The sequence below is a fragment of the Musca autumnalis genome, unplaced genomic scaffold (assembly GCF_047663935.1).
Source record: "Musca autumnalis isolate F117 unplaced genomic scaffold, ASM4766393v1 scaffold_2, whole genome shotgun sequence".
Classification (NCBI taxonomy): domain Eukaryota; kingdom Metazoa; phylum Arthropoda; class Insecta; order Diptera; family Muscidae; genus Musca; species Musca autumnalis.
Window position 1 is genome coordinate 217,029,587 of NW_027411755.1, and position 25,589 is coordinate 217,055,175.

General features: G+C 35.5%; 2 protein-coding genes across 10 annotated transcripts in view; one reads left to right on the plus strand and one right to left on the minus strand.

Moving 5' to 3' along the window:
- Positions 1-730: 730 nt before the first annotated feature.
- On the minus strand, positions 731-3,351 carry LOC141393321 (uncharacterized). 3 transcript variants are annotated; one of them, XM_073966316.1, is made up of 3 exons: positions 3,266-3,351; positions 1,293-1,426; positions 731-1,222 (listed from the first exon to the last, which is right to left on the minus strand). In XM_073966316.1, exons 1-3 carry the CDS (start codon positions 3,349-3,351, stop codon positions 1,041-1,043), a joined length of 402 nt encoding a protein of 133 aa, XP_073822417.1. In that variant the 3' UTR covers positions 731-1,040. The 3 variants fall into 3 exon arrangements, 1 of the variants encoding a protein (XP_073822417.1); XR_012410066.1 differs by lacking the exon at positions 3,266-3,351 and adding an exon at positions 1,933-2,134 and having other exon boundaries at positions 1,086-1,225; positions 1,293-1,866; XR_012410065.1 differs by lacking the exon at positions 3,266-3,351 and having other exon boundaries at positions 1,086-1,225; positions 1,293-1,926.
- An 8,535-nt stretch (positions 3,352-11,886) lies between these two features.
- Positions 11,887-25,589, plus strand: part of bun (TSC22 domain family member bunched) — a 735,547-nt gene continuing 721,844 nt past the window's right edge. For 6 of the 7 annotated variants that reach the window (XM_073970878.1, XM_073970881.1, XM_073970880.1 and 3 more), the window contains exon 1: positions 11,948-13,050. The gene's annotated coding sequence lies outside the window, so the exon portion shown is untranslated. Of the gene's footprint in view, positions 13,051-25,589 lie in introns of all 7 variants that reach the window. The other variant, XM_073970879.1, reaches the window with a different exon arrangement.

Below are 25,589 nucleotides of genomic sequence, written 5' to 3' on the forward strand. Positions count from 1 at the left end.
ACCTGGACGTTGTAACGATTCATACATATATGAAAACAGTAAATTAAAATCGTTACTACAAGAACCGGTATTTAAAGAAAATTTAAGAAATATACACGGTGTTGATGTGCCTGTTTTTATTATTGGGGATTCAGCTTTCCAACTAAGTGAACAGCTAATGAAGCCTTTCCCATTTTCAACCACAGCGTCAGAAAAGGAAAAAAAATTTAACTACAGACTTTCAAAAGCTAGAAGGGTGGTCGAAAACGCCTTCGGCCACTTGAAGGCGAGATTTAGAAGAGTAGGAAGGGGCATAGAAAACGACATAAAAAATGCCACAAATATAATCAAATGTTGTTGTGTTCTACATAACTTCCTCAACGATAATAATGACCACATCAATCTAAAATGGTTGGAAGATCTGAAGAGTGATAAAAATGACATCCCACAGACACCTTTAAGCGGTAATTATGGAAAAGGAAGCGAAATAAGAAATGCACTGGCAGAATATTTTTGGGAAATAGGTTAGTAAAAATGATAATATTCATGTGCTTAAAAAAACTTTATTTCAGAGAACGAGGAAGAAGTCTAGCTGCATACCTGTACACTCTTTTCAAATTTCAGGAAAATATGTTCAACCGTTTTTTAGTCTATGCGGAACATACATACAAACCAATAAACATTGTTTTTTATATACACACATATGAGATTCAATATTTTATTTAGAAGGGAATTCATTTTGTAGTTTAAATTACAGTTAAGAAATAAAAAAAGAGATCCAGCGTTTATTTTTTTAAATACACGAAAATTATTTCCGCGCTAATTAACAAAAATCAACATTAGTATAATACCAATAAAACTAAGTATTGAAAAATATCAAAATTAATTAATATTGAAACTTCAATTTATGGAAATTTAATTTCGAAGAACATCTAATAATTCTCTTAGAATTTGATTGCGTTCCTTTTCGGTTTCTACCATTTCCTTTTGTAGCTGCAGTCCCTGTTTGCAAACATCGTTCATCATTTTTATGTTGTCCACTATCTCCTTGTTGGTGGCCTCTATACTTTGATGAAGTTGTTTTCTATTCTCCTTGGCGGAATTCTTAACTTTTTTGGCCTCTGTGCAAATTCCTCCGCGGCTTCGTCCAAAATTTCTATGGTGGCGTATGACGTGTCGAGCGATGAGTTATATTCTACCTCACCAAATATGTCTGAATCTGTTACATCATTATCAAGGCAATCTTCTGAAACATTTTAAAATATAATATTAATAGGGAGTACGTACTTTTCTGTGCCACTGTATATGCTTACCACTGTGTATGCTCTCTTCCACTACGGATTGTAGGTTGTGGAATTTGAATCCGCCCAGAATTGAATTTACCCGTTCATAAAGATTCCATGAAGAAGGTGATCCACCGGAAGGGCCAACCTTCTTTTTCTCTTCGCTGTAATAAACAATTCGTTTATGTCTAATTACACTGTGCAAGAAAATTCAATTTTGTTAAATGATAAAAGTAGAGCTAAATATATGAGATACGTGTATCAGTTCAAGAGGTAACTTCTAATATCATGGAAACGTCGCCATACGACTAATGTAGTCAAAGTCTGCGGCACAGCTCTGGGAAAAACCTAGATGTAGGGAGAGAGTGGTAGGAAATTAAAAAGTATCAACAAGGGTTTTCGTGGATACTCAAAATGGATGTTATTTTGTAGAGACCGAAGTCATCTTCGTTGTTTTTTAGTTTCTGCCACCGCATATCCAGCTTCCCAAGTCAGGTGCCACATTGTGATGGATTGCAAGAAAACAAATTTGCTGTTTGAACAATTTCTTCATATGCACATGAACGTATGTGTATATGTATGTGAACGTGTCCACTTGTATCGTCTGTTGTTTGCAATACGATTATGATTTTTTTTTAATTTATTTATTTTCTGATTCTGTCACACTCACTAGAAATGGGAGTCCAATATACATTTAATAAGGTAGATGAAATTGCAACGAACTACCATTTATGTTTTTCAGCAATATTGATACTGATATTTTTACGATATATTTGGTCTGTGCCAGGACTCCAAGAATCTACTAATTTTTACTATTTTTTCCGATAATAAAAAGGAAAAATTATCGTAGTAAAATTTGTTATCTTCTTGTAGGTTCTTGTACAGACATATTATGTAAATGGAGACTATATGCCTGTTCCAGAACCTGCAAGAAACTACTATTTTTTACTACGATAACCATTTTTCCTTTATGATATCGAAAAAAATAGTAAAAATTAGTAGATTCTTGCAGTACAGGAACAGACCATATTTCTTTGGTGACTTATAGTGAAATTTGAAGAGGAATATTGTCGTTGACGTCATCCCTGTATGTTTTGTGGGACAGTTTTAAATAAACTCGGATAATGTCTGACTTTAGCCCTAAAACATGTTTTTCATTTTTAGTGATTGCTGGCAGTTCGGGAAGATTTGGAGTATACTGAGGCCTATAGTAAAAGTTTATGACAAACAATTCCTTAGAATATTTGGATTTGATATGATGACATGTTAACGAAGTTTTTGAATAATTTTCGAAAAAAAAACTAACAATAATTAATATTTTTAACAAAAATATACCCACATCCTCCTCAGATAAGTACTTAAATATTTCGCAAAAACGTGAAATGGTTACTTCCGCCTACGTTGGCTACTTCCCGATGTAAGCTTTAAGAACGCCGATACACGTATATCATATTTTAGCTCTACTTTTAGCTCTACTTTATTTTACTTGTCGTTTTTTGGAGCAGGTTGAATGTTAATGGTTTAGTACATAAGCTGCCTCGCCTCCTTGCCTTGCTTACTTCTGGTAAAATAATACAAAAGAAAAGGGCAATCCAATTCGATAAGCCGATTGGGTCCAAAATTATATTTTTATGTCTAAAATGAAGCAGGAAAGCAAGGCAATCAGGCAAGGCAGCTTATATACTCAGGCTTTCAGGGCTGGATTCGGATCGATCTAAAATTTTTACCACAGATAGGTCTTGCTGATCACGCCAATATATGTATCATGGGCAGGAAATTCATAGTTCCCGAGATATTGGGTACGGAAATTCAAAAAATCCCTTGGTTTTGACATAAGTTATGTTTAAATCGCCGAACTTCGGCCGGGGATTTAACACTTTCTGCTATGGACAAGAACAAATCTCGGCTAACGAGAACAAAATTTTCTTTGAAATCAAAATTATTTTATGATCGATGCGAATCCAGTCCAAACTTTGAGCTTGTGGCTTTTTTTATTGGCTTACCGATATTTATTGGTTATGTTGTGAATTTTTATTTTGATTTCCTCCCCACCATAGAAGAATCCATTTGAAGCCATTTCCTTGGCCATTTCCGCATATATGTGGGAGTTTTCGGGCGCCTCTTAGCTTTTCAATATTTTTGTCCCATAAGGAAAGAAGCAAGTCCTCCCCGTCCGACGACCACCGCTTTCTTTTTTTGTTCAAAACTTTTCTGGAAGGAAACATGAAATTTGTTAATTTCGTCGTGTAGTACTAATAATAATACACATACTTTTCGCTACATGCCATTGTCATCGCCACTATAGAAAATTTTGCGACACAACTTGAATCTATTTAGTTTTTATTTTATTAATATTTTAAAATTCGTTTTTTTTTTTTGTGCCACGCGCGTTTGACGTTTGTCAAAATGTAAACAAACTGCTCGTGCGAACGGTTGCAACTTTTGGTACATTTGCAGAAACAGTTGGAATTTTTTGGTAAAAACAGGGTTGTATACGAGGATTTATGCCGGATTAAAAATAAATCCTCCTATTAGGAGGATTTATTTTTGTATGGTAAATCTGGTGGATTTTGGCCGGATTTAGCAAATAAATCCTGATAATGAGCTAAATCCAGCTAATCGTGTCATATCTAAATGACCTATTACAGTGCAGATGGCAATTCCAATGGATTCGACTTGTCCCTCAAATTTCTTCTAATAGATGCAATGTCCTGTACATTTTCTTCATCATCAAAAAATAATTCCACCGAACTTATCATTTTTTGTAAAACTTGACGATCCGAAGATTCAATGGGCAGGTTATATTCCAATCTTGGGTTGTTTTCCAAATTTGCTCGAAAACTCAGCCAAAATATTAAAATATTGTCCAGAATACACAAAAGAGTTATCCCAAGCGCAATTATTTTTAAAATGTTTTTTTTTTTTTTGGCGAATAGAGGTCACAAGTTTGAAAAAAACACTGATCGATAACATGTTTATCGACCACCCAGTTGAGTTGACATTAATGGTACAACATTTCGTCTCAGTCGCGCAGACAACTGACAACGCAACTCAAGTTTAGTGGCAATACAAGATAGACCCATAAATTCAAAATTGAAAAATTTGTCGAAAACACAAAAATTTTTAGAAAAAAGGAAAAAGATGAATGAAAATTAATGAACTAAATATTTTATATAGATGCAGAAGGAAGACGGTTGTGTTTCCTTCTTAATTCCACACACATTTCTTGTCTTTTAGTTCAAAATCGCGTAGAAAATCAGAAACAAATTACTGAAAGTCTGTATACACAAACAATGTTTTGACATGTCTCTCTCTTTAATTTTGAAAATAGAAACATATAAAAATATATTGGAAATACAAAATTATTCAGGATTTATGGAAAAAATGAATGAAGTGTGTGTAGTTAAATATAGAAGATACATTTTAAGGAAAGTCTATTGCTTTTCCTATTCATTTAATGTATATTTTATGTATTTTCGGTCAAAATTTTCGTGAAAACAAGGAAACAAAAATGAAGGAAATTTTGTTTATGTTTCTGTTAATTACGAATGGTGTCGTGGAAACGGGTTAATACGTGTACGTCGTTCGACAGGCGAACCACGTAATTGAAACTCTCGTGTGAACATGACATATAGGGGTCGATCATCGATAACAATTATCGTTGAGTGGCGTTGTCAGTTGTCAAAATTGATCCACGTATGGCAACACTCAACTGAAGTTGCGAACCTCAGTTGACGAAGCGGCTGTTTTTCAGCAACCACCAATTTTCAATTGCAGTGAACATTTTCGAAGAAACAAAAAGTAAAATAGAAGGAAAAATAAACATTTTGTTAACAATTATTGATTCTTTGCATCATTAATTAATTTTATGTATCAATATGGTGAAAATAACGACAAAGCAACAGTTCGAAATATTAATTGATAAACTGAGTGAAAACCCAAACTTAGCCCGAGGAGTTCGGGTTTTTGGTGAAACCAAAGCCACAGCGGATGAAGGTCAATTTCGGACAGTTTAAACAGCCATGGACCTCCAACACGAACACCTGAAGAGTGGCAGAGAGTCTGGATTCATTTTAAAGCAAAGTTGAAAAAGAAAATGCCTCAAAATGAAAGAAACTTCAACGCCATGGTCCATCACAAGAAGTGAGCAGACAGCAGCAAATCTTTTGCAAATGAATTTGGTGACAAATCCAGTAGGTTGGGACAGCAAATAAAACTTGACGATCCGAAGATTCAATGGCCAGGTTATATTCCAATCTTGAGTTGTTTTCCAAATTTGCTCGAAAACTCAGCCAAAATATTACAATATTGTCCAGAATACACAAAAGAGTTATCCAAAGCGCAATTATTTTTAAAATATTTTTTTTTTTTGCGAATAGAGGTCACAAGTTTGAAAAAACGGTGATCGATAACATGTTTATCGACCACCCAGTTGAGTTGACATTAATGGTACAACATTTCATCTCAGTCGCGAAGACAACTGACAACTCAACTCAAGTTTAGTGGCAATGCAAGATAGACCCAATAGTCTTATGCCAGACTATGAAAATTTTCATTGAAAACGTTTTGCCATTTTCTTCCAAATTTTCATTGACACACATACATATATATATATATGAAATCATATGCAAATTTTGATATTTTCATTGCTTTGCATTGGTTTGAGAGTTACGAATTTAAACACAAACAATAATTTCAGATTGCAGAACCTTGTGTACAGAGTTTCACCCCTTCACACCTCTTGCCTATTAACTCATTTTCACGTACATGAAAATTTTCATAGTCTGGCATAAGACAATATGGTAAAAGTGGCAAAAGTTGTGAAGTGCTCTCATACATGTTATAAGAATGGTATATTGTTTGTCATTTTATCCAATTCGTTAAAACAGCACGAAAATGAATGAAACACAAATATTTGTTTTCACATATAAAAAATACTTATTTTCAAACTAAGTTTGATAAATATATTCTACAACGATTAAAGCTGGGTACACATTGTCAGTTTTGAATGACAGCTTTGTTGTTGCTTGCTAGTGTGGCCGTAAAATTTTGTTGGACAGTTATCGATAATTGCAAAAAATCGTCATTCAAAACTGACAATGTGTACTGTACTTAACGATTTCATTGCAATTCATTTTGAATCTATTTTGAAAATGTTTTTAATATTTTTCAAAACAAACACATACTCACAAAATATATACTTCACATTGACAAAAGTCGGTCACACTCAGAAAAAAATTGAAATCAAATGTGAGCTCTGTTATACCTTTCTATTTATACCATGGGCATACCCAGCAAAAAGTTTGCATCCGCGGATGCAGTTAAATCACTAGAACAATTGCCGCTGGAGTACACCTTTTCCTATGAATTCACCTATGAATTTTACAAGAGAGCGCGCAGGTAGGATGCACTATATTTTGTTTCCACGGCACACAGCTAGGATGCACTCCATTTTCGATCCAAATCACAGCCTTTGATGTAGTGTTTTGGATTGAATTTAAATGCAGTCTAAAGATGCTATAAAATGCAAGCCATTGCAAATATCCCAAAATAAATAAAATACATTTCTTATTTGTTTAAAACAAAAATATTAACTTTATTACATTGACACAAATTGTAAAAAATCTTCATTCAATTTAATCGTAATTGAGTTTACTCCTCTGCTCTGCATTTTATGACACCGCTACTGATTTTCCTTTATCATCCAAATGGTTTTTCATTTTCCCACCTGCTCCATTTCAGATTTCCAAAAAAATCTGATTATAGCAATGTTCGTAACTTTAGTTTGCATTTCTTTATTTTTTTAAAATGATTCTTATAATTTTAGACACTCTTTCTTGTGTTCAGAAAAAAGACTGCGACATTTTTAGGGATCAAAAAATTGGCTTGCTTGGCTAGGTATCTTTAAGCGAGTGCTTCAAAAATGTATCGAGCTGAGTGCATTTTTCATAACTCCGTGTGGACTGCATCGAAAGATGTATTGAAATCATAACTCTGCTTTGCATTACTTCCACACTTTTTTGCTGGGTAAGTAAAGAGGTAGATTTAAATGAAAACAATCTATAAAACCCTTGTCTTTCCTGAATTCCTGAAACTTCAAAATTAGTAAAAACAAAAAAAAAAAAAAAAAACAAGTGGGTTTGTTTATAATACCTTTTTTGAGCATTTTATAAAAAAACGCGAAAAATTAATGAAGTGTCAAGATTTCTCCACATAATCGAGTTGTGGATATAATGAAATGTTTGCTCCAATGCCAAACGGAAGAAATTCTCCCATACAAATGCTCAAAAAACAATTTTAAAAATCATTGAATTGGATTGATTTTAAAAATTTTTGGCATATTATTCAAACAGCACACACACATATAGTAAGTTTACATTTACGAAATCCACTCGATTTCAACTGTCAATTCCCTTGCTTAAACGTCAAATGAAATCCAGTCGATTTCAGACAAGTTTTCATTTGACGTATACGCAAAGGAATTGACAGTTGAAATCGAGTGGATTTCGTAATGTAAACCAAGCAATACACAGATTGTGTATATTGTTTTGACATTTTAGGAACACTCGAAAGAAAAAAAATTTAAACTGACAGAAAGGTTTAGCTAATGCTAGGTTTACATTTACGAAATCCACTCGATTTCAACTGTCAATTCCATTGCTTAAACGTCAAATGAAATCGAATGGATTTCAGATGAGTTTTCATTTGACATATACGCAAGGAATTGACAGTTGAAATCGAGTGGATTTCGTAAATGTAAACCAAGCTCAACCTTTCTTCTTGTATGGTATTGTATTCATTCTTATGAATTGTATGCTATCCATGGTGGAATAAGAAGGTGCTAAGGTGAGAACACAGTCAGCTCCTAGCTTAATTTTCCTGTTTAGCTTATTTCTTCAATAGGCCGCTTATTTTTTGGTATTACACATTGAAGCGTAAAATTCGTGGGCGCTGTAAACATAATTATTTCAATATATAAAATAAAATTAAATTTTTTAATATGAATTGTTCGTAAATAATTAGTACCGAACATAAAAATTACAGCCTAATTCTATTCTTCAGATTGAACACGTGTTTATATCAAATTGAATGTCGAAACGAAATGTCAAAAATGAAGCCAGGCGAAGAATTCAAAGTTCAACAATCTTCAACTTTGTGGCCTGAAGCCTCGCTTCGTTGTGGTCTGTCCTATTGAAAACAATACAATTTCACTTTTGCGCTTTGAAGCGAGGCGGAAAAAATAAGCAACAAAAATCCATTGTGTTCTCGCCTTTACATCAAATCATGTCAAACGTCAAATTTGCTTAAAATAATGCATTACTATGAATTGCTTGTTTACGTTTTGTATGTGATATTATTCACAATAACACATTTTGACAACTGGTATGAAGATCAGCTGTTTTTGGCGTTACACCTTATTATTCCACCATGATGCTATCAGAAGTAAAGGTGAAAACACAATGGATTTTTGTTGCTTATTTTTTCGGCCTCACTTCAAAGCGCTAAAGTGAATTTGTACTGTTTTCAATAGGACAGACCACAACGAAGCGAGACTTCAGGCCACAAAGTTGAAAATTGTTGAACTTTTTAATTCTTTTCCTGGCTTCATTTTTGACATTTCGTTTCAACATCCAATTTGATATAAACACGGGATCAGTCTGAAAAATATAATTTGGCTGTAATTTTCATGTTCCCAACCCTGCGTTTACAAATTACAGGACAGCTGACTTCATGTTTTGATTGTCAAAATCCCACAACTTGCCTGTGTGACGTAGGCGTCCAGGCAACTGCGAAAACAGTTGTAAAATTATGAATGAAAATCACCGATTTCTTTTTGTTTTCCGTTCACATATTTAGTTTTGTACATATTCTTTTGTTTACAGCACATTTGAATTATCATCTCACTTCTTTTTCACAAAAATGTGAAAAATTTGTCAACCCGGCTGTCTGTGAAAAACTGATGGACAGCTGAGAGACAAACGACAAATGTATGCATTTGTTAGTAAATCAGAGTTGTATTTGAAGAAAAACTGTCTGGTGTACGCCTAGTTACTAATTATTTACAAACAATACATAATAGTCCCAATTTACATTAGGCGAGTTTACTTGCGGCAATTGTCAGTTTGATGGAGAGAGAGGTGAGGTATATGGTAACCCTTTGCCTCTCAACGCCCTCTCTCACCCACAAACTGACAATTGCCGCAAGTAAACTCGCCTAATGTAAATTGGGACTTAAGAAATTGAATTTTATTTGATATATTGAAATAATTATAGCTCTGTTCCAGAACTAAAAAGTTTTTAAAATTTTTACCACTTTTACACATTTTGCGTTCCCGTACACAAAATTTATATGAAAATCGTTTACGACTTTTACCATGGTATAAGTAAAGAGGTAGATTTAAATGAAAAAAATCTATAGAACCCTAGTTTTTCCTGAATTCATAAAACTTCAAAATTAGTAAACAAAAAGGCAACAAGTGGGTTTGTTTACAAAATACCAATTTTGAGCATTTTATGAAAAACGCGAAAAATGTATGAAGGGCCAAAGTTTCTCCACATAATCGAGTTGTGGATATGATAAATTGTTTGTTTCAATAATAAGCTGAAGGATTTCTTCCATACATATGTTCTAAAAACAATTTTGAAAATCATTGAATTCGATTGTTTTTAAAATTGTTGGCATATTATTCAAACATCACACACACATACAAAGATTGTGTATATTGTTTTGACGTTTTAGGCACAGTCGAAAGAAAAAAATTTAAATTGATAGGAAGCTTTAGCTAACCTTTATTATTAAACCATGACTTTTACCACTTTATAAAGTACGGGAACAGGCCCTATGTTTATAGCGCAGATGAATGTTACGCTTCGATGTGTGATACCAAGAAATAAGCGGCCTAGTGATGAAATAAGCTAAGCAGGAAAATCAAGCTAAGAGCTGACTGTGTTCTCACCTTAAAGGAACGCTTTTCTAGTATAAACCGGTAAAATCTTGCACATAACTCTAAAGCCACACGCTGAAACGTTCATACGAAACTTTCCCATTATTTTGGCGCTCTTTCTCAGTAGTCACCCGCGCAAAATTAGCGACGAAACTTTCCCATTATTTTGGCGTTCATAGATCGAGTTCCCCAATACAGCATTTTCATAAAATTACTTTAGTATGGAACTCGATCTGTGAACGCCAAAATAATGGGAAAATTTCGCCGCAAATTTTGCGCGTGTGACTACTGAGTTTGGTCGAGTTTCCCAATACAGCATGGTATAAGTAAAGAGGTAGATTTAAATGAAAAAAATCTATAGAACCCTTGTTTTTCTTGAATTCCTAAAACTTCAAAATAAAAGCAACAAGTGGGTTTGTTTACAATGCATTTTTTGAGCAGTTTATAAAAAACGCGAAAAGTGAATGAAGAGTTAAGTTTTCTCCACATTATCGAGTTGTGAATATGATAAACTGATTGCTTCAATGCAAATCTCACCAATTTCTTCCATACAAATGGTCTAAAAACAATTTTAAAAATCATTGAATTCGATTGTTTTTAAAATTGTTTGGCATATTATTCAAACACCACACATACATACACAGTTTGTTTATATTGTTTTGAAGTTTTAGGCATACTCGAAAGAAAAAAATTAAATTGACATAAAGCTTTGGCTAACCTTTCTTATTAAACCATGCAATACAGTAATTTCATAAAATCACTTTAGTATGGAACTCGATGTATAAACGCCAAAATAATGTGAAAGTTTCGGCGTGTGGCTTTACTCTTATGTTACACGCTAAAACTTTCATAGGAAACTTTCCCATTATTTTGGCGTTCATAGATCGAGTTCCATACAAAAGTAATTTTATGAAATTACTGTAAGGGGGAACTCGACCTAAGAAAGCCGAAATAATGGGAAAGTTTCGTAACAAGAGTTAGAGATACGTGAGAGATTTTACCGTTTTATACTAGAAAAGCGTTCCTTTACTTCGAATAATACTATGTTTACATTTACGAAATCCACTCGATTTCAACTGTCAATTCCATTGCTCAAACGTCAAATGAAATCCAATCGATTTCAGATGAGTTCTCATTTGACGTATACACAAAGGAATTGACAGATGAAATCGAGTGGATTTCGTTAATGTAAACATAGTCTAAGGCGAAAACGGAAAGCAACAAATGAAGTCGTCTCCGTGACGAAAGTACACTGTGTGAAAGCCGACAAAACTGACTTAGTTTTAATCTATTTTCGATCTATAGATCCCTCTGGCGGTTTATTTTTTTCGACCTAGTGCTGTTTTACATTTAAGCGACTTGTCTTACGATTTTTTGTCTCCTCTTTGCTCATCTTCGTAAATTTCACACACAGGGTTGCATTTTTTTGTAACATGGTACCAAGTGTACATTTTGTTAAAAATACTTAATGTAAAAAGAAGGTATTTTATAAAAATATGTTATACAAATTTTAAAATGCTTATAACAAATAATCATTTTATGCTTTAAATGATTTTTTATGCACAAAATTCATTGCAAAACTAAATTTTGTTTCAATTTCTCTTACTATGTTTTGCAACTCTGCCTAACAAGAATAACCACCACAAAGAGGAGACAAAAAATCGTAAGACAAGTCGCTTAAATGTAAAACAGCACCTACAGATCCATCTGGCTGTTTATTTTTTCGATCTATAAAAACCTAGAAGAAGTTGAAACAAAGAAAAATTAACAACTATAACAATATAACAAGAAGACGGTACGAAAAAAATACGCGGGTCGCGTGTTAAATAACGAAAAATTCATAAAGAATTAGTAAATTTTTTGTATTGTGCGCCTAAAGAAAACGCAAATAAAACAATAATTTATGTTTATAACTTTAAAAGAATTGAAGGTGTGTAAAAAGGAGAAAAGAATCGTCAAACAAATAAAAAAGAATTGAAAATATTTTCCATTGGGTGGAAGAAAAAAGAATTTATATGAGAATTAGTCAAAGAAAAAAAAATGCCATAGAAGAGAGCTGAAAGGGGAAAAGAGATGGTGGCACTGTCAAATTTAATGAGAGAGAATAGTGTGTGGCTTTGTTGTTGTTATTTTTATATAAAATATATTCTAATTGGATTTTTCTTCTCGAATAATTAATTGTTGGTACTTTTTAGAAAACATTATTAAATTACTTGGCTTTATTATTTAAAACGGACAAAACGGTAGAAAAAGGCAGATTTGACGGTCCTGCTGACAGACGGAATGTCTTAACTATTGACGAGAGTACTTGAAAAAGCCGTATAGTGAGAGTTCGTGAGTCTGATAATTGCCCGTGCGATTTTGCAAAATAAAACTACTAAATTTATTGTCAAATAAAAAAGCAACAACAACCAAACTGTCAAAGAAATTTAATTGTACAACAATCAACTATTGTTGTTGTTGGCCTATCAAATAATTGGAAAAACGAGTCATCTGTTTTTTTGCATATTGTCGCGGAATTTTATTGTTTTTTTTTTTTGTTTTGTTGTCATTGCCAGCCTGTTAAGAGAAGAGTTCTCTCTCTATGTTGTGATTTCTCTTTTATGTCAAATGCCGAGGGAAGTTTGTTTTCTCATTATCTCAGTTTGTCATTATTTTTATTCGTTCGTTGAGTTTTCTCTCTGTCTCTCTTGCCTTACCATTTTCTATTCGGTGTTTTGTGTCAATTTGCGAATTCGCTCGGTTCTGCGAAAAATTTTGCCAGTTTGAAAAACGGCGAAGAGGAATAAAGACCAAAAAACCTAAAGAAAAAAACGCGAGTGTTGTGTTAACAAAAATTCAAGGTGAAAATTAGAAATAAATATTGAAAATATTAACAATAGAAACTTGAATAAACAACAACGACAGCACCTAAAATAATAATATCGAAGATAATTTATAAAAAGAATAAATTTTCTGCTGAAAAATGAATGTGATGTGTGAAAAGAAAAATGATGGCGGTGGTGGTGTGGTACTGTGGTGTTTCATGAAGAGTGTTGTAAATTAAAAGAAAAACCAAATAACAAGTGAGGAAATTTGTAAATAAAGAATTGCAAATCAATGATTTATTGGAAAAATCTAAAATCTCAAATTATGGGGCCTATGCAAAAAGCAAAAGAAAAATCAATGTGTTGCGGAAAAAAATGAAAAAATGTGACGTTAACTAAAAAAACCAACATCGTTGTACGACGACTACGAATAAAAGGCATAAAAAGGCAAAAAATGAAGAATAATGAAGAAGAACCACCAAAAGCCAATGTGAAAAATAACGACACCGACAACGAATTTGCTGGCCTGTCTGGCTGATTAGTGAGTGGTGGTAGTGGTCTCGTAGAAATTTTACTCGTTACAAATCCGATTTGCCCAATTTGAAGGGAAGAGAATGATTAATATTTAAGAGTAAAATTCTTCCTTTGTGTTTTTGTGTGTGTTTTCAATTGTTCGCTCTTTTTCCCATTTGGCCAGTCAAAGAAGCAGGCAAAGAAGTGTACAACACAAATTCAAATAAGATAAAATATGGAATACAGTGAAAATATCCAATTGATTAATTGAAGCAGCAACGAAGAAAACCAACCTACAAAGGAAAATGCCAAAAAATATAAATTACAATTAAAAGACTAGACTCTGCTGCATCAACATATACGAAGTAGAAGGAAATGCCTTTTTTCTTCTTATGGGAGGGACGTAGATGACTACAAAAACAATCGTATAATGGAATAATATAACGTTTTTACACAATTGAGGATACTTTTTAACCCCACTTTATGCTACCAGGAAACAAGGGTATTATAGGCTGTTGCAAAAGACCCCTATTAATTTTACTGTTTAACTTATTTCGAGAAGTTATTGATCCGTCCATGCAATCTACTGAACATTTTGTAATCAACTGAACATCTTTCTCAACATTAAGAAATTTGAGTAGTGATAACATACAATGAATTGTTATAATTTAATTCATCTTTTTTGGCCCGATGGCTTTGAATTAATGTTCGGTTGTTAAATAAAATAAATAAATAAAGGGATTATATTGAATTTAGATTACTAAACGACTTCATTACACCTAAATCACATTGGATTTGTGTTTGAAAAGATTGTGAACCCAGTTTCAGAGCAAAAATGTTTGATTTAGGTGGCATACGAATCACGATTCACCTCTGCCCATGTTCCAAACTTCAGGCACGATGTAGGTGTCTAGCGACAGGTTGAGAACTTTTGTGATATACTCGGCTCCCGGTCCATCCAGCTGTTTCAGCATTACCATACAGATTCCATCAGGGCCCAATGCTTGCAATAATTTGGGGTTCCTGATGACATTCGCAACATCATCCATTGCAAATTGTGGTGGTTTATCCTCGGCAGGAAGAGATCTAATGCGAGGTAATATTCTTCTCTCAGCCCTACCACACCCGGAGTGCTCAACAAACGGTCGATTGAAATTGAAATAACGTCGACAAATATGACTAGGACCTTTTCCCTTTTTTTCTAGGGTTCGAGAGTGATTTAATCGTTGCCCACAATTTACTTATTCCGGCTACGATGTTTCAACTCTCCAGATGTTTTAACCACTTGTTAACTTCCAGTGTCGTTCACCTCTCTGATTCTGTGGTCACTGGGGTTGGCACGACGAAGCTCATAACGCTCATTTGCTAATACCGCTGGGCTTCTGGGAAATTTGTGGGCCGATTCCGTACAGCGAGGCGAGTCATGTCGCGTCGTCTATCGTCTCTGTGACAAAATTTAAAAAATGCACTACGTACAGCGATAGAAAATAATCGTCGATAACAAGTTATTTTTATTTTTTTTTTTATTTTTATTCGTTAGTAAAAATGTACGACGACAGCTAATTTGTTGTCGCCGGAAAATGAACATTTCGGCGACAAAATTTGACAACGTCAGGCGATATTGCCATACGGAATCGAAAAGTTGCATTTGGCGACGCGACACGACTCGCCTCGCTGTACGGAATCGGCCCATTGTTGGTCTCAATTCGAGTATTCGACCAGCAGGTATATGGTGAAGCGTTGCAGCAGTGATAATGTCTTGGAACGTCCATACTGCTACCTGAACAACAGAAGGGTTAGGTAGATCTCTGAAGCGGTCATTAGGTTGAGAACTTTAGTGATAACTGTGGTGGTTCATCATCGGCAGGAAGAGATCTGATGTGACGTAGTATTCTTCTCTTCGCCCTGTCATTCCCGGGGAGTTCGACAAACTGTCGACTGAAATAACATGCGCACCTCTACGAATCAGTCATCGCAACGCAGCCAAACGTGATTGAGGTCCTGTCTTCCTTCTTTCTAGATTTCGAGAGTGGATTAACCGTTGCTCACAATTCACTTATTTCGGCTATAATGTTGCAATTCTTCAGATCATTTACCACTTGTTAACTTCCTGTGCCAGCTCCCAGACTTCGAGGTCACTGCGGTTGGCACGACGAAGTTCATCAAGCTCATTTGCTAATCCCGTCGCCTCTGCAGAGAAGTTTAATCTTACTTCGGGTATTTGACCAGCTGGTATATGGCGAGCGGTTACAGCAGTGATGATGTCTCGGAACGTCCGTTCTGCTACCCGAACATTAGAAGTGTAGGGCAGATCTCTAAAGCGGTAACTAGTGAACTCTCCGAAACTCGGCCAATTAGCTTTGCCATGATTGAAGAAAGTGCAGCGTTCATAGACGAATAAATTGGGCGGGCATGAGAAATGACAGGTTCCCAGGTGTCGTCATTTGTCAGACTAATTCTGATAGGGGCGCCCTCATTTACCCCTTTAGTCGTTTCCGAGCACAGAATGCCACAACTCATGACGAGCATAAAAGTTCCCCAAGACCAGACTGTTATGACCTTCCAAAGGCAGGCTAATGTTGGGCCTATAACCTGAGTACAGCTATTTATCGGTTAGATTTATACGTTCAGCAACTCTACCACTGCCGTTCCACACCTGACTGCTACTTGCATACATTCCACTTACGGTCATTAGAGCCAGGCTCAAGCAAAATAGGTCTGTATTAAACAGACTGGTGCGATCCTTCCTTATTATTTATTGCTTTTACGCCATATCATGGGTGTGTAGTGCCAAAGTTTTCTATTGGTTTCAGTGACCTGCTCGGTTGTAAACCCCAGGTTTACAATAGTGTGGTTTGTTCATCCATCTACCACGGCAACTCCTTGCGTGACTGCTACCCCCATAAATGTACGGGTCATTAGAGCCAGGCTCAAGCGATATATGTCTGAATAGACTGTACTAGGAAGGCTAAACCCCCATTTCCACTTTCATTGTAAAGCTCGTGAAGTCCTGATTCAAAGTATAGTTTTTTTTATACCCTCAGCCTTTAAGCCAATGTGCCACTTCAAAATAATTGTTTTAGACCCCAAGTATCTTTGGAAGAAATCCGTTTAAGACAATATAGGGTGGATTTAGAAGTTCAGCTCCGTCTGGCTGGTTGGAGTGCACGATAACACTCGAACGGATCAACCGATTTGAACAAAAAAGCTCAAAGATGGGTCATATCGACCTACTTTCTCGGGTTCCTCCTCCTCTTCGCTAAATAAAATGTGCGCACGATAACTCTCGAAGGCAGTAACCGATTTGGTCCATACTTTGCACATAGTAACATTTCTACCAGACATAGATAAGGTTCGAATATGAACTCTATCGGTCCACACCTTCGGCTACCTCCCACACAAAATTTCGGAAAAGTACAGTTTTAGACCTATTCTCGAATCGTTTTAATTTTTCTTGCAACAGGTTGTACTTGAGGCCTCTATTATGATAGTAAAAGTTTTCGTGAGGGGCAAAGCCATACTTTCCTAGAAAATGACACGAAAGCTGCAAAAAACACCTTCGGCTACCATGTATAGTGGCTGGTGCGCACGACAACTCTCGGAACAGAAACTGCGTTGGCCCAAACTTTGCATACCGTAATATTTCTTCACACTGGCTGAGGGTATATTTCTGTCTGATGCTTTTACTTGTTCATGTTTAAGTCCATATTTTTTGAAATACGGGCCTCGAAAATTCCAAAAGTATTTCAGATTCTATATCCACCCACAAAAACAAAGATCATTAATAATCATATATAAATAATTATAAATACATCATGTGGTATCTTTGTAATTATCGTTAAATTGGCCTATATGTTATAATATGACTTCAATTACAAAAAAAAAAAAATAAATAAACAAAAAAATAATTTTAACTGAGGAAGTGTTGTTGGACTCTGGAGAGGAAGTGATAACTTTAAAGGTCCATATTTCGGGTAGTATGAACTTCTGTAGGAGTGCCATGGTATTCACACTCGCCTTGCACGATTAAGGTCGTGGGTTCGATTCCACGGCTAGGCAACGTTAAATTTTCAACGGTGTAATGTTGACGACATTTTCTGAGTATTCCAGCCATGTAAAACTTCTCTATAAATGGTGTCATAAGACATGTCGTTCGGACTCGGCGATAAACAGTAGATCCCATATCATCGAGCTAATATTCAGGATTCGGAATAAGCAATAAGCTTATGTGGAGAAAAGTCAAGGTTTTTTTCTTATGCGAATATCTCCGCTTCTGGTAGGTGTAATCCAAAAGGAAAGCCCGTCAATGGAAGAAGCCCGTCAAAAGATCTCCTTTATATTGACTCAAAGTATGTTGGCATAAGCGGGCATACAACCGAGATATCGCAAAAGTCAGTAATATATCCAATTTCTACATTTTTTGTAATCACGCTAAGGTTGGAATTTTGATCGGATAGTCACGAAATTTTGGGGGTTGATGGGGGCCCCACAGAGGAAGAAGCCTATTGATTTAGGTGATAGTCGGATAATATGTAGTGGTCGGAATGGGGAGACAACATTCAAAGTTTTATTCTTTGTGAATATATCGGCTTCTAGTAGAGGTATTCCAACGGCAAAGCCTGCCAATGGAAGAAGAAAATATTACCGGTACATTGGTGTAAAGTTGGTTGGCGAAGGTGGTCAAACAAGAGAGACCACAATAGTCGCTAATGCATCCAATTCTTCCATTTTTTGCAATCACGGTACAGGTGCTTATGCACGGGGGTAGTGGTGTAGGGTATGACATGGTCGGCCCCGTCCCGTCTATAGCCTTTCCCCACTTTTTATTTATTTTATTTATGGTAAGTGCACCTAATGTCGGCATGTACCAGTAGTCGGCACCTTTTTAATTTGAACTCAAATACCTAACTAAAAATTAAGAAAACAAAATCGGAAAATAATCTTAAAAATTCTATAACAATATTGTCAGCTAACTTTATATAAAATTTCATTGAGCTAGGACCAATTATTATATCGAAATTTAAGTTTTTGTCAGTGAGTGTTTTTCACCACAATCGAAAATGCATGTTTCTTAAGAAAAAAAAAACCTTATAAGCTCTGTAATTATTTTAAAATGAAGAAATTTTCCACAACATTTTTGTTATATAGGTAGAGAACAGTTAAAAGAACACTTCAGAAAAAGAAATTTTTAAAAAATATTTATAATTGTGCAATTTTTGCTGATGCCGACTTTAGGGACAAAAAAATATAAAATTTGCCTGAAGTCGGCATGGGGTTATAAACATTGATTTTTATCGATTACTTTTAGCTAAAAATTATAAAAAATACTAAAGAAATACTTTAAGGGCTAATTAATAAAAAAATAGTTTCAATGTGAAAGGAACTTTAGCGATTTTAAGCAATATTAATAATGATTTGAAGTACGTACGTTGTGGGGTGCCGACAACTGGGTAATAGATGCCGACTACTGGTACGAACTAATTTATTTAAACAATATGTTTAAATTCCCTTATTTTTTTGATGTAAAATCAATAGAAATGTATACAAATAAACTAGAAATGTATAAATAACTAATGCTTAAGCTATAGTTCTTTCAAATATTTAAGAAAAAATGTAAAGTATGCATTTTTTCTTTATTTAAATATAACATGCCGACTACTGGATCATATCATGCCGACTATTGGGGAATGGTGCCGACTACTGGTGAAAAAGCAGTATTTCACAAAAATTGTATTTTTTGCATGTTGAACAGAAATAATCAAAAAAATTGTTTATATAATCTAAAACTACACAAAATAACGAATCATAACAACTTAAATTCAAATTGATTGGACATTTAGACTCGGAATTACATACGGCTAAAGATACGAGAATCCTTAAAGTGCCGACTACTGGTGCACTTACCGTATTTTTAAATATTTATTCATAATTTCAAAGCCCGAGGGCCACATTTAAGAAATTAAGATACAACTATGTAAGGAATACAATATCATAAAAAAATTAAAAAAGTAACAGTATATTTAATACAATTTGAGAAGACTTGATAGAGAGGATAAGCCATTAAAACACAAAACTAGCAGGCATTGGGATAACTATACACAACTACATTTCACTAATAATATTACAATTAGCGAAAATAGCAGTAATATAGATCACAATACAAAAAAAAAAAAAAAAAAAAAAAAAACAACTTAGAACTATTCGAAAAACCGAGCAGAAATAGCTCTCCACATAAAAGCTGGTTTACATTACGAAATCGAGTCGATTTCAAACTGTCAATTCCTTTGCGTATACGTCAAATGAAAACTCAAATGAAATCAATTCGATTTCATTTGACGTTTGAGCCAAGGAATTGACAGTTTGAAATCGACTCGATTTCGTAATGTAAACCAGCTATAAGATAAACACAACATAGAACACACATCATATAAAACATATCCTGACTATCAAATCAACGGGACAAAAAAATAATAATAATAAGCTTAATATAATTTATAAAATGTCAAAGTATAAATTACTACAATATTAGCCATCATTAAATGAATTATAAAAAAAATAAATAAATAAACAAAAAGGCAATAAATTTAGCCATAAATATTATTATTAAATATTTAGCTTACCAAAGAAACTAAAATTAGTTAGATTGGTTCCTTTCCAGTACTAACACAATCTCAGCATAGGTGCATATTTTGATATAGCCCCTTATAACGGTACCTTCCGGTTTTACGTATTTTGAGGATTTGTGATATATTTTTTGACCGAACTGCCTGTATTTGACATTAGAGGTTACCAGTGGTCACAAAACTTCACCAAAAATGTCAATATACATAGGTTGGTATAGCCCCAATAAAGCGGTGCCGCCCGATTTAAGTTATTTTCAAGTTGTTAGCTTACCGATGCAACTAAAACAAATATGAGAGGACTATAGTCGGACGGGGCCGACCATGTGATACCCTACACCACTTCCACTGGGCACTGTTTTCCACGGAATTTATTTTATAAGATTGCTACAAGTTATGTTATTGATGTGATTTTTTCATCATTTATTATTCATACAATTTGCATCATAAGAGATGTCAAGAGTTGGTTTTCAAGTTGTCAATTTGTCGCAATATGGCCCCAGAATTAAAAAATTCGGACCATTTTTCTCACAATGATCAATTTCACACGCTAAATTTGATAATTTTTCAAAATTAATGGAATTTTCCTTAAATAGCCGGCCTTCGTCCCGGGATTTGGGACCTTCTCCTATGGACATGAGCTAATTTCGGGCACGGGAACAAAATATTTGTTAAATAGTAAATTTTTCACTATGTAGCCGGCTTTTAACAAGGGATTTTTAGCAACTTCAGAGGCCCATTTCCCGGGAAGTATGGACTTCCGCAACAAATCATATATTTGTGATCACAGGGTGGCGAGATATACCTGTGACAAAAATCATTCCGATCCGAGCTTATTGTGTAAGCTCCTCTTATGCCAAATACAAATGTTACCTCTAGTGTGGTTATGGTTACACTACACACAGTTAAAACTGTGGTATCCCAGTAGATAATAGGCTTTATCTATGTTATCTGACCACGTACATCAGCATATTTGGCATCAATGTAATGGCCAAGAGTTCCCTTCTAAATATAATTTACGGGAGTGGAACATATATTCCAGGAATAAAAATATAGTAATTATACTAAAAATTTTACCAATTTTCACACAAAATTTTTGGTCCATTTCACCCCCTAAATATTATCTGATCATCATGTTAACTTGCAAATTTCTTCTTTGTCGTGGACATAAACCTTACCTAAAACTTCGTCGATTTGACCATCATTGCGACCAGCAGAGCCGCTACAAAATCCGATAAAATTTTTGTTTTTGGTCCAAAACTAATCGTTTCTATTCTGGTAAGAACCCGACATGCATACAAAATTTCGTGGTGATTGGCCCATAGCAAATCCCAACATCGCTTTATCTCGCCGAGATATGAATTTTGGTATACCACATGTGAGTCTACGACGAATATTTCACGGTTATACATGAATTTTTGGAAAAATAAACTTATAAAACCCTTTCCACATGGTGGTGTCGGGTATAAGTATTTTTTGGAGTTTCCAGTGGCAAAAACTTGAACTTAACACCTTTTTTACCTGATTATTTTAGGTTCATTGAAACACAATTTCCAGTTAGAAATCCAAATCTAACAGAAAAGTAGAGTAGGCACGTCTTTACTGGCGCTTATTATAATGATAACGGTTCAATGCTGATTTGGTTGGTTGACAGATGTTTTCATAAATTTCACGTTAAACCAAATCAAGATAGCGCCAGTATGAACGTGATCTTACTACTTTTTATGAATTCGTTTCCAATCGTGTCAATATTTTTTCATTCAAAAATGTTGCTGTAATCATTGCAATTCATAAATCTGAGTTTCAATTGTTTTGCATTAAAGAAAGTGGAGAAACAACATGGAATATTGATAACAGAAGGAACCGACATTCTTTCCATTTTATCTTTGGCACTTATGCGGAAGTACCCATATGTTTTTTGTGCAAGCAAGCAATCAGCTGCCCTTTCATATATCTGACTTGTCTCTTTACTTTCGTCTCTCTCTTTTCCTATGACTGTCATTCTGGCTGGGTTGAAGTTCTGGTCTCTTATCTTTGCATTGGTGGTTCAACGAATTGTTGTGTGTGGTCGTTTTTTTTTGCTTGATGTCGTTTGGTTTTTTGACACTTTCTTTTATAAATGGACTTTGGATCTTTCTTTGGGGAAGTTATTAATAATTGTTTTTTATTTTTAAATTTCTATTAATTAAATAATTTATAAATCACTTTGCTTATGTTTTTAATTAAATTTGTTTAAATACTCATTTTCCCTTCTTGCATGTCTTTTTTTGATTTCTTTCAAATTCGCCTTAATTTTAATCTCCCCTCATTTTTCGCTCTCCTCTATGTGTCTCTTTCATTCTACGATTCTCTTCTCGCCACCAATTTTTAATTTAACGAGTTGAAATTATTTTGGTGTGTTTTGTTGTTTTGTATTTCGTATTTTGTTTTGTTGTAGTTTACACTCGTTGCTCTCTCCCGTTGAGTCTCTCATACTCAGCTGCTAAATGGTCGGTTGATTGGGTTGTTTTTTTTTTCTTTTGTGGAAATGCCAATTTATTATCGTTTTTCTTTTAATTTTTTCAATAATATCAAACAAAATTTTATGCCAAATTCTAAATAAAAAGCTTTGGAAAGTTATTTTTGGAAGTATTTTCATTTGGCCAAAATACAATTTGTTGTACAATAACCCTAATGATGAGAAGGTTCGATTCTCATTCTCTTTGCCAAAATATGTTTTTTGCTTTAATTTTGTTTATGTTTTTGTAATTTTTATAGATTTTCTTTGAAATTTGTTTATTTCTTTAAAATTTCTTAAGTAATTTTAGCTAAACCTCTCCTTTTTTCCTTTGTAAATTTTCCTGTGGTTTTTTGTTTAGCTTCCTTAACAAAATTATGTTGAATCATTCCTTTCCTCATTTCTCGTTTCTTTTTCGTGTTATGTGTATTTCCTATAAGTGCTGTATGTTCTTTTCATTGTCGTTTTTCCTCCACATATTTTTCCTATTTGCTTTGTATCTTTTTCTACCCATCTTTTCCTACTACTGCTTTATTTGTCATCTTTTGTTTTTCTTTCTGGTTTATTCGTTAAATTCTAAAATATATTTTTTTTTTCTATGGCCATTCCCTATGCTAGGCATTTAATTATGCAAAATAACTTCTTATTTTAGTTTAGTTTTGAATTCCAATTTAGACTTGGTATGTGAATGGATGTGAGACCTAATCATCTAACTGTCAAATTCCAACAGCTGATAGAACTTCATGTCTAATAATAATTGATGTTGTTGGGATGGATGCTTAGGAACCGCATAGCTGGCGGCAGACTGTTTTACTATAAAAGTGATTCCGCGATCACATTGATCCATTATCCTGATTTTTATACCCTACTTTACACTGTGGTAAGGGGTATTATGTCTTTCTGCATAAGTTTGTAACATGCAAAAGAAAACGAAATAGACCCTTAGTTCGTTTTGATGATCTTTATAGATTCACGTTCTGAATCGATTTACGCACGTCCGCCTGTCCATGTATTTTTGTGAACAAAGTCTGACCGCATTCATTTTTCGATTCACATAAAAGAGAGAAAATTGTGTTTTTTCCCCAAAGGACGAACCACCCCATTTATTTTGGTAAGAATCGGTTCAGATTTGGATATACCTAGCTACCATATATTTTTTCGGCCGATTTTAGGCGTTCCACTGCGAGCCAGTGTGTGTCGCTGACGACGATCGCCACTCGCAGATTCTCCGGAGCGATCATCCCTTCTGAGCTCGCTGACTTTGGTGTCCTGTCACCAGAAGGCCGTGGGGGTATCAGACCTTGGTCGGCTTTGCTGGCCTTCCCTGGTTGAGCCCTTTTTGCCTTCTTTTGACCGTTCCCATGTGCGTACGAGTCCATGTGTTTGCTCGGTCGACGATCCACCACCCTCTTAGCAACAGGATACGGATCTTCAGAAGACCTAACCCTCTTAACGCATTCCTGCGCAAATGTCTTCGAATTTCCGCCCTGTTTTGAGATCGATGGTCCATCTCCCACCACTGCCCCATGGCTCTTCACAGTGTAAGCACTGCTCTTAACTACAGAAGAGTGAGGTCCCTCAGGTGCAGACGACTTTACAGTGGTCTGTTGCCCAGTCCTCTGCACAGTCGTCGCCCCTGATCGATCTTCACCCTTCTTTACCCCGGCAGGTCCGGTAGCAGCCACCGACGCGACAGTCGAGATAGGCGGTACCTTTAGCGGCTGTCTCGCTTGTGGCTGCAACTTACCCTGCGCCAACTTCGAAACGGGAGGGATCACACCAGTGGTCATCAAAGATGTCCGCAAAGGACTCGAGCAGTTCGACAACATTGGATTTATTAGTTTCCCTGTAGAGGTTGCCTTTGTCACAGCCGTTGGGCTGGAAACTGCAGCCCTTTACAGGGGTCGGAATTTGGTCGATTGGAAGGAAGATCTTCTCAATGTGAGGGTATTTCCGTTCGAAACATCTCACAAATTGGATCTTCAAACCAATCTCCCTAATTTCCGACTGAGTCACCTCGGAGGGGTCTTTGCCAATAAATCTTTGGCAGTAGAAAATGGCTCTACGGTAATTGTACCTATACTTCTTCTGCCTGGCTCTTTTTGACTTGGCTGATGGGGACATGGGGGTGGTGGTCATTTCCTCCTCCACGGCCTCTTCGGTACAAAGAGGTCTTGTCGGATTTGAACGACGCTTCATACCCTGAGGAAGTGGTATCCTCAACCGCAAGGTTGGAGTTCTCCAGGGAACTAGGGGGAACCTCTTTGGAAGACTGGGATGGAATAATTGTAATTTCCATCTTATCTTCCTCCCAGTTCTCCCAGTCCCCTGGATGAGGGCTCTCCTGGCTGAGTCGAAGGATATCACTGTCCCCCAGGAGATCGAACAATTCCCTTCTCTGTTTGTGGATGTCGTCACTTACTCTGTCCATTGTCAATGAGCTGCCGTCCCCGCCCAAGGATTGGGACGTTCTCACACAAGGTGCTTCGTTGTCCTTTTTCATAGCAGTGGTCGGTATCGAGAGTGTATTAATGTTGGGGTTTTTACAAGTTTTCAAATTATCATCCATAAGAGAGAAGTGTCATGGGGGATCTGAGTACAATCATGGCATAGCCCTCCACTACCATGATTAGGGCTGAAATACTCGCTGAGGCGCCCAGGTATCAAGCGTGGCTCCGTTCAAATACAGTTGGTACCCTAACTGCAAACCTTAGGAACACCGATAGGCACGATGTCGCTTAACACCCCGGTGTTAGGGGATCCCCGTTAAGGCGGAGGATCAGTACCTGGAATAACCTTTGGTCGTGCACAGCTTCCTATAAATCAGGGCAATGTACTTAAAATGCAGAAATATACAGCGAAAACTCATAGACTGGACAAAGAGAGAAACTATACGCTTAAGCCCTCCAAGATTGTTATTCCCGATGAGGGTAATAAGCATATAT